Source organism: Phyllostomus hastatus, unplaced genomic scaffold, assembly GCF_019186645.2.
Source record: "Phyllostomus hastatus isolate PE091 unplaced genomic scaffold, TTU_PhHast_1.1 phas_contig_468, whole genome shotgun sequence".
NCBI lineage: Eukaryota > Metazoa > Chordata > Mammalia > Chiroptera > Phyllostomidae > Phyllostomus > Phyllostomus hastatus.
In genome coordinates this window covers 3,192,694-3,202,817 of record NW_025333884.1, presented here as the reverse complement: position 1 = coordinate 3,202,817, position 10,124 = coordinate 3,192,694, and the positions used below count along the sequence as shown (strand labels likewise).

General features: G+C 43.6%; 1 protein-coding gene across 1 annotated transcript; it reads left to right on the top strand.

Moving 5' to 3' along the window:
• The first annotated feature begins 515 nt into the window (after positions 1-515).
• Positions 516-2,348, top strand: LOC123822923 (zinc finger protein 501-like). Its single transcript, XM_045845093.1, has 3 exons — positions 516-525; positions 607-1,831; positions 2,216-2,348. The coding sequence occupies exons 1-3, from the start codon at positions 516-518 to the stop codon at positions 2,346-2,348; spliced, it is 1,368 nt and encodes a 455-aa protein (XP_045701049.1).
• The last annotated feature ends 7,776 nt before the right edge of the window (positions 2,349-10,124 follow it).

Genomic DNA, 10,124 nt, shown 5'->3' with positions numbered 1-10,124 from the left:
CTCTCGTGCAACCCTAATTGGGGTCCTGGCCCACAATGCAGACATGTGCCCTTACTAGGAATCAAACCAGCAAACTTTCATTTTGCAAGCTGGTACTAATTGCATTGATGCACACCAGCCAAGGCCTCAAACTCTTTTTAATACAGGTTTTGTTTTGTTTTATTTTTTTTTTTATTTCACTCTAACTTTGGTCTATGCGTACAGACCCTTGGAGAGCACACATATCATTACATTGACATTTAACATCACAGGCTCTAGTATAATTGATCTCGATGAGGTTGAGCTCATTCAAATTGTTCTACACAGCTTCTCTTCACCAGCAGGAAAGATCCTACAGGAAGCCATTTGTGGAAGAGTAGTAGTAGACCCTGACTATCTACTTCGTGTTTCATCCTACGCGCCTGTCTCTTTTTTGGTGAGGTCACTAACACTGCTGTACCTTTTGGCCAAGTAATGTATAACAGCCATTTCTTCAGTGCGTAACTCACGTCTCTTGAAAATGACTTCATACAATCATGCCTAACTGTGAGAGCTGACCATTTATGCTGAGGATATTCCTTCCTCACAAGGTCAACATATACTTCACCAGTGTTTCCTTTTGTTCAGGTTGCTGCTGTGGAACAAAGGACGTGGAAGAACTGATTGAACAAAACGTTTCTGTAAGAGTGGTACAGGCAGAGAATCCCAAGGTGGCTTTGTCTTCCCAGAAGAGCCACCCATGTGAGAGTTGTGGGCCAGTGCTGAGATACATTTTCCACATGACTAAAGAGCAGGAAACACAGCACAGCCAGAAATCATTGCAGTGTGGGGCATGTGGAAAAAGATTTTACATCAGTACAAAGTGTCACCAGCACCAAGAGCACCACGTGAAAGAGAAGCCTTTCAGAAGAGATGGGGACAGGATCCTACTTGCAGAGGGCTGCAATGGCAGTGTGTCCAAGAAGCTTTTTACCTTTGGGGAGGTTGGACAGGACATCCTCACCGAGTCAGAACATCTCCAACAAGAGGCTGCTCACACCAGGGACAGCCCAAATGAAATGTCACCATGTGGAAACACTATTCAAAGCAGAGAAAATTATTTCACCCTGAGTGTATGTAAAAAAGCCATTGGCTGCAGTCGTGCATATGTTGAAAAGAAGGGTGTCCATACTGGAAGACAATGTTTTGTGTGCCATGATGGTGGAAAAAATGTCTCCAGAATTTCTAGCTTTTGTTATTGTCAGAGAGTTCCCAGTGAAGAAAAGCCCCATCAGTGCAGTGAATGTGGAAAATCTTTTAAAAACTTGTCTCAACTTCGTTATCATCAGACAGTTCACACTGCAGAAAGGCCCTATCAGTGCAGTGTATGTGGGAATTCTTTTAAAAGAAGAAATGCCCTTTATCGTCACAAGAAAATTCACACTAGAGAAAAGTCTTATGAATGTAATGAATGTGGGAAATCTTTTGCCAATAGCACTCATCTCCATTATCATCAGAGTGTTCACACAGGAGAAAAGCCAAATCAGTGCCGTGAGTGTGGGAAAACTTTTAAAAAATTGGCTCTACTTCGTTGTCATTGGGCAGTTCACAGTGAAGAAAGGCCCTACCCATGCAGTGTATGTGGGAAGTCATTCAAAACAAGAAGTAGCCTTTATTTACATGAGAAAATTCACACTGGAAAAAGGTCTTATGGATGTAGTGAATGTGGGAAATCTTTTATCAATAAAAGTCTTCTCCATTATCATCAGAGAATTCACACAGGGGACAGGCCTTATGTGTGCAGTGAATGTGGGAAATCTTTTACCAGAGGTGATCACCTTCGTTCTCATCAGAAACTTCACACTGGAGAAAGGCCTTATGAGTGCAGCAAATGTGGGAAATCTTTCTTCCGAAAGAATGCCCTTAATTGTCATCAGAGGGTTCACACTGAAGAAAGGCCTTATGAGTGCAGTGAATGTGGGAAATCTTATCGCAGTAGTGGTGGCCTTCATTTTCATCAGAGACTTCACACTGGAGAAAGGCCTTATAAGTGCAGTGAATGTGGGAAATCTTACTGCAGTACTAGTGGCTTTCATTCTCATCAGAGACTTCACACTGGAGAAAGGCCTTATGAGTGCAGTGAATGTGGGAAATCTTTTTGTAGTAGTAGTAGCCTTCATTCTCATCAGAGACTTCACACTGGAGAAAGGCCTTATGAGTGCAGTGAATGTGGGAAATCTTACCGTTGTCTTGCTAGCCTACGTTATCATCGGAGTACTCACACAGGTGGAAAGCCTTATGAGTGCAGTGAATGTGGGAGTACTTATCGCAGTAAAAATAGCCTGCGCTATCATGAGAGATTTCACAAAGGAGAAAGGCTTTATTATTAAAGTACAGTGAATGTGCAGAAGGGCATAGATGTTAGGACATATACAGGATTTTTGTTTCATGTTAACAATAACGGAATTCTGTGAAGCCTTGCCTGAATCAAATCTCATACAGCCAAGCCTCAAAAGTAAAGAGGTTCCCATAATAACCTTTCATATGTGAAGCATGTGTATCCAGGTTGCCCTTTTTTTACCCAGGTGTTTTTTTACATCTGTGTCACTGCATATTTTTGTTGAAGCTATTTCCTGTGTACCAGCTATAAGGTTCCAAGAGATTCCATGAGTCATCATCCCTGATGTGCTCAGAAAAAGTAACTTCCCCGTGATTTGTTGCAGAAAATTAGGAGTAGCCTAGCTTTTTAGGTCTTTCTTTGCTCTCTCACTACTTGGTGCATTGACATGACTTAATTTTGGCCCAGAAAACATCATCTGAATTTACATGCCAGCTTGTAAGAGGACTGCATTTTTGCAGGACATTCTTTTTTACATAACCAGGGATCATTTTTGAGTGTCCAAATCACCAGTGCAGGAACTGCCTAGATGATCTTCCTTGGCTTGGTAAAGTAATGGAAGACTTTCCCCCAAGTCTTCTTTAATTTTGGGTGCTCTATTTTGTGGGGTAATTCATAAGCAGTTTTGGGCCCCACAAGCATCAAGATGTGAACAGTTTTATGTGTGTCTCAACTTCCTCTGCCTCTGTGGGGACAGTTTAGTGCAGAAATCAACTTAGTGGTTTTTGCCAGACTTGCATTCCTGCTCATGTGTTCCCAGGCAAGACTGTGGGCTTTGTAGTTCTTATGAGAAGCTTCAATAGTGTGAGTTTCAGAAGACATGGACATCACTACAAAGAAGGGGTAGGTATGCCAACCTCAATATGTCTGGGAACAGCATGAATTTTTTCTTGTAAAGGATGGCAATATTTTTGCAGGGATCTCTGGCCCAGACCTTGCAAAGAGCCATGTGCTCTAATGTCTGCAGTTTCATGGGGGATGGTCAAGTGGTAACACCCTAGAGGTGAGGGAAACTGATTGCAAGAGAAACTGTTATGACAGGTGCTGGAGGAGACTAAGGCAACTAGACAGAATGTGCATTTTCTCAGCATGCATCCAGAAACGTTTCTGAGAAAAAGACTGCAGGATCGGTGTGTACACAAATTGCAGGATCTGAAGGATTATTTATCTCTGTTGATTCAGTCATTGTCATTGAATGTAATCAAAAGGTTTTGTGGCCTTGGCCAGGTAGCTTAGTTGGTTAGAGTATCATCTTGTTACGTTAAGGTTCTGATTTCAATTCTTAGTCAGGACACATACAAAAGCAGCAAACGAATGCACACAGAAGTAGAACTACAAATCCAGATTTCTTTTCCTCTTTTCCCTCTCCTCTCTCCCTGCCTCTTTTCTCCCTGTCCCTCTCTCTCCCCTTTCTCATTCTAAAATGAGTAAAAATTTTTAAAAAGTTTTTGAATTTCTGTCACCTCTGAGATGTTCATGTCAGAGCCACTGGTGCCTTAGTAGAAAGAAAAATGAAGAAAAGTGAAGAAAAATGAAGAAAAGTTTTGACCCAGCCACAGTGCTGTTGCTTTCAGTGAGTTTGTTATTTTTTGCATTATTTGCTGTTACTAAGGCAACACATCACCCAGAAGAAATGAGAATGTGAGTTGAATATAGGGTTGCTAAACCTATTTTCAAAATGAGTTGCATGTACACATTTTAAAAATGTTGATTGACTTTTAAAATATTAAAATTACTAAACACATTTCAAGTATAAAAGTTGATCAGTCTTCACTTATACATGACATTGAAACCATCACCATTGTCACAGTACTGACCATTACTGTCACTGGGAATTTACTTCATGGCCATTTTAATCTCTCCCACCCCTCACTACTCTGGAAGTAAACAATGATTTATGTTCCATTCTAATAGATAACTGCAATATCTTAAATTTAGTTATGTGAGTAACATTATTCTGCTTTCATATACATTGCATATGTATTTGGAGATTTACTAATGATATATTAGTGACTCATCTGTTCTTGCTGAGTAATTATTTTTTAAAGTATATTTTATTGATTATGCTATTACAGTTGTCCTATTCTTTTCTCCCCTTTATCCCCTCTGCCCCGTATCCCCTGCCACCAGAATTCATCCTCCCCCTTAGTTCATGTCCATGGGTCGTACATATAAGTTCTTTTGATTCTCCATTTCCTATACTATTCTTAGCCTCCCTTTGTCTGTCTTTTGTACCTACCATTATCCTTATTCCCTGTATCTTTCCCCCATTCTACTCCCCCCCCTCCCCACTTGTAACCTATTTTCATTTTTTTCTTCAACAAGTACTTTCATATTTCATATTGTAATGCAGGACACATTCGCCACGAAATAGGGGAGGGCTTTGAACTGTGCATGTGTGACTGGAGACTTTGCCCCCCTTGCTACATCATTGCCAGGAGAGGGAAAAAGGCAGTTTACACTGGCCTTCATTGCTAGGAAGGCTGGATACTCCCACTGGCTTCTGATGTGAATCGGATTCTGGGAGGGGACTTTTGAAATGGAGTGTGCTTGAAAGCATGAAGATAGTTGGTTCCTTCCTCTCCCTCAGTGCGTAGGTGTGTCAGTGGTCACCAGCAAGCCTGCCAACAGTGGCCAGTGTACCCCTTAACTGCAGGCATGGGGATGCTGATTCTGAAAGATGCCAGGAGCTGGATGGGAACTGGAGACCAGCTAAACCACCTATACTTATGATACTTTTGGGTGGGAAAAATTCCTGATACAACCTTGAATTGAACTGGCAGAGGGGGACAGGGTGATTTTTCTTGAGTGTCTTAGAGGGGACAGGTTTTGAGGCAGAAGCTTCCCATTTTTCCAAAGACCTTGGCAATAATACTGTGAACAGATTTTTGTTCTTGTGTTATTTTCAGTTCTTGAACCTATTGTAATGAGACTTTCTGATGTCATACACTGACTTTTTCTTTCCCCTTACTTTTTTTACCCAGATATTTTTAGGCAGAAACTTGCCATTAAATAAAAGATTCCTTTCTTTTCCAGTGAACTCTGATTTTGGAGATTTTTTGGTTAAGCAGTGAGTTGTAGGACCCCTCTCCCCCTGCTTCTGGTTGGTTGCAGTAACAACATCAATTACCATATCATATGTAATGCAGGAGCTCCAAACCAAGCAGTTACACTGTCTTACTTTGGGGGGCAAGTAAAGAATAACTACCATTTCTTCAGTGTCTAACTCACTTGTCTTGAAAATCGCTTTATAGAATCATGCTTAGTTGTCACAGATGGCCATTTCTGATTAGGATATTCCTTCCCAAAAGGTCATCGTATTCTACACCAGTGTTTCCTTTTGTTCAGGTGGAGTAGAAGATGTGGAAGCAGGCAAAGAATCCCAAGGTTTTTATTTTCCAGGAAGAGCCATGCCTGTGGGAGTTGCTGGCCCATCTTGGGAGACATTTTTCACTTTATTGAGCAGCGCGAAACACAAATAGCCTTAAGCTGCTGAGGTGTGGGGCATGTCCAAAATGATAGGGAACTTACCTTGTGGAATGGCAAATGTAGCTGACCCCTATCAGAAAACCGATAGGCACGAGTCGGCACATGGGAAACCAAACCTATGGATCAGCTTTCCTGTGGGAAACCAGGCCTGCTTTGAGGTTTGCTCATACTAAAACTTCCTCACTGTGAGTTGAAGTAGCAAATGCTTACTGCATACCTTTAAAGTCACTTTTTAAAGTCTGCTAATTCTCCCAAGGACAGAGTGTAACCAGACCAATCACTCATTCCCTTGCATTTGCAACACTTTTTCATTGTTAATCTGTAAGAAGTAATCAGTAACATCCTTTCCTTTATTATCTTTAAAAGTAATCACCTAAAGCAAACCTGAGCATAATGAATGAGAACCTTCTTTCATGTATACTATTAAAAAGCCAATAAAAGCTTGTCGAGGCAAGGGTTGAGGTGCTCTCAGTGGCTGTGCTGTCCCATTTTCTCCACAGGACATCTGTAGTCCGTGTGAATTTTCATTGCATCCACAACACCTCGGACACTGCTAGCCAGAGTCCACATCACAAAACTTCCCGAAAGAGAGACCCAGTTGACAGAGGAGGAATGTGAGGATCACACCAGGCCAAGGGGACAGAACAGGAAGGAGTGGAGTGGGCAGACGTTGAACACAGGTTGCAAATGCCTCTTCTCTAGACACTTTTTAATAAAACTACTTTTATGTATTCATTTTACCTTTAAATCATATGAAAATTGGACAGAAGAGTCAGGGGCTTGTGGGTCACTGCAGTGAGGTGTCCCAAAACGGGTCTCATTCGAAGAGGCCCCTCCCTCCCCCATGTTTTATTCCAGACCTGGAAATGCTGGTGGTGTGGGTGCAGCCCAGACTGAGGGGCCTGAGCTGAAACAGCCTTTGGTTGAAGGTTCAACCTTCCCCATATTGTTCAGTCCCCTGCCCACCACCACTGGCTGAGGGGGACCCCTGAGAGTCTGTCCTTCCCCTGAGGAGGAGGCCCAGAGCCTTGGGGATTGTCCACTCGGACCTCTGTCTCTACTCTGTGTCACTAAGTCCAGACCTGCCACTTCGCAGAAGCGTTTGTGTGCAAGTCAAATAAAAAGCAAAGCTCCTCCCCATTCTCAGCCCTTGTCATCCTTCCCTCCAAAGCACACTATGGACAGTGGCAGTGTGACCTTCCAGAAGGTTCTGTGCATATCTGCACAGACAGGATGGGGGCAGCAGGTGCAGCGGGAACTCTGCAGCTGCAGGGCCCAGGTGAGACCCTGCCTTGCTACTCACCCTGTGGTTCTGGGAGTGATGATGCCTCGGTTTCCTCATCTGTAAAATGATGATGGAAACCAGGTAAAATGAGTCAATATTCGTAGAGGATTTCAAACAGTGCCTGGAGTATATTAAACGTGTCAGTGCTTGTTAAAGTAAACGTTTTCTTCTCTGTTTTAGCTAATGTGATAAATAACTTTCACTATTTTGCCTTTTTAATGTAAGAGAACTATTTCCGTGTGAGGAGCCATAGATTTATCTCCAACTTTCCAATGCCAGAAAATTGGTGCAGTGTCTGACTATATCAAGATTTTTAATCCAAAGCCTTTTGTTTTTAAAATATATTTCGAAGACTTTTGAATGACATTGGAAATGTTCAGAACATAAAGGGAAAAAACCCTAAGATGCATAACCGCCTAGACCAGCAGCCCAGTTTTTGAAAATGTGTGCCCCTGGGCTCCTGGAGCCTCGGGATTTCTTCAGGCCAGCGAAGTGTGGAGGCTGCCGGACTGCATGGTACTTGGACAACAACCATGTAGCAATACATCCATGGCTGATCTTTTTTCAGTGCTTAGTTTTTACATTTTATTTTAAGTAAAATTCACATCACAGAATTGCTGATGTAATTAATTAGTGTGTTTTAAATTTATTTATATGTATATGTATGTGTGTATATATAATCCCCAAACGTTTCCATCAGCCCAAGGAGAAAGCCTGCACCTACTAGCAGTCACCCCGACTCTCCTCTCCCCCCACCCTTCACACCCACGGATCTGCTTTCTGTCCGTATGCATTTGCCTCTTCTGGATGTTTCATATAAATGGAGTTGCACCCTATGTGGTCATTTGTGTCTTTCATTTAGTGTAAGGTTTTCAGGTTCATCTGTGTTACACTATGTGTCTGAGTGCCACTTCTTTGTAGTGAAAATAATGTTCCCTTGTATGGACACAACTCATTTGTTTATTTGTTGTGGTCAAGTGCCTGACGTGAAGCTTTTGATGTAATTACCTGCCATGAGGCATCTAAATCAAAGACAACCAACTCCAATAAACAAAATGTCAGATATGACACAGCTGCTGGCAGAACAAGCCAATGAGGAAGCCGGCAGCTCGCTCCATGACGTTCCCCTTTTTAAAGCCCCAGATTTTAAATTCGCCAACAGTGAGGTCTCCAAAGCCTAGACACCCTATCCCTGGACCCTAATAAACATGACGCCCCCTGTCCATACTCTTCCTCCCTCTACTCGGGGCAGAGGGCCCTTTGGTATGCTGTGTCCCCTCCAGGATCTGTGAGCAATGCATCTTTTTAAAAAGATACTGTTTATTAATTTTTGGAGAGAGGAGAAGGGAGGGCAAAGAGAAGGAGAGAAACATCGATGTCAGAAACTTCTATTGGTTGCTTCTACATACCCTGACCTGGGACTGAACCTGCAACCGAGGCATGTACCAGGGAACTGGTGAACTTCTGCTTTGCTGGATGACACCCAACCCACAGAGCCACACTGGTGAGGGCAGTGAGTAATAAATCTTGTGCTTGCAAGTTCTCTAATGGTTTCTGCTGAGGTTCGCATGCTGCAATCACACTAAGAACAACCCGGGTTGGCCCAACCATAGCCTGACGGCAGTCCAGGAAGTACCTGTGGGAATCACCGCAAGCCAAAGTGGCCCAGGCGGGGCCGCAGGCATTCCACCCTGAGCATCAGTGTGAACGGGTGGAAAACCACACAACACTACTCACCAGTTGGTAGGCTTTTGGGTCATTTACAATTGAAGGCTATTATGAAGAATTCTGCTGTGAATGTATGTGTACAAGTGGGTGTGAAGAGGTTTTGTGGTTTGGATTTGCATTTCCCTAATGACTTAACATGATCCTGCTTTCATGGGCTTTGTGGCTATTTGTATATCACATTTGGGGAAATGTCTTTAAATCCTTTGTTACCTTATTTGGTTGTTTGGCTTTTTATTGTTGACTGGTAAGAGTGTTTTTTGTATTCTGGGTACAATTCCCTTGTCAGGCATATGATTTGCTAATATGTTCTTTCATACTGGGAGTTGTCTTTTCACTTCCATGATGGTTGTTTGTGAAGTAAAAGTTTTTAATTTTGATGAATTCCAATTTATCTCTGTGTGTCTGTGGCCCGTCTTCCTTGTCCAGGTGGCTCTGCTCCCTGCTCCGATCCTACGTACAGGCTTGAGAGCGTTTGGGATGAAATGATCGAGGCCAATCACCCACCTGTTTCTTCTGTATCACTGTCCCTGCCTTGTATCTCCCCATGTCCCTCTGGGAGGAGGGAGTTCGAGTCTCTCTTTGCACAGCAAAGTGGTGACAGCATAGATCATCTGAACTTGAGCATAATGTGGTCACTTCCAAGACACATGCCCAAGGATGGGACAGTGTGTCATCCTGACGTCCCTGCCTGGTGCATCCTTCCAGGTGTCTAACTGTGGTGGCCCCATCCACAGGGAAGGTGGGGTGAACCCAGTCTTTGGGTACTTGTTTATTGTCTTGCTGCATACACTCTGACTTTTAAAGCATTAAGTTTCCAGGTCTGCAGCCCTGCTCTGGTCCCCTCTGGAGTCCCTGCATGAGGTCACATAGCCAGCTCTGTCAAGAGAACTTGTCAGCCCTTCCTTTGAAAAAGCAAGGAGTGGTCAGGTGTCCCACCAGGCAGTGGTCCCCTAATGCCCTGTTGCAGCAAGCAGAGACCAGGCCGGAAACCCTGAAGTGTAACTGGGGACCTCCCCCATCAGCCCGTGCAGACAGGCCCGCTGGCTCAGGGAGTCCCACACCCTGCTCCTCAGTGACACCCTGCACACCTGACCCTCTCCACTCTCGGCTGGTGCTCCCCAAAGTTACTGCTTTTCACCTGGCAGGGCCTTCTGGGGACCCATGGACAATGGAAATCACCATCTCCTGCTGCCAAGAGGGAGATTCAGTCTATTGCTCCCAGGACAAACGGGGAAGCCAGTGAGGCAGCAGGTGACAGGAAGGAAT

Excerpts from the sequence above, each read along its gene's own strand:
- LOC123822923 (XM_045845093.1), top strand. Across the intron at positions 1,832-2,215 it reads AAACTTCACACTGGAGAAAG|CCTACGTTATCATCGGAGTA; the intron begins GCCTTATGAGTG and ends TTGTCTTGCTAG.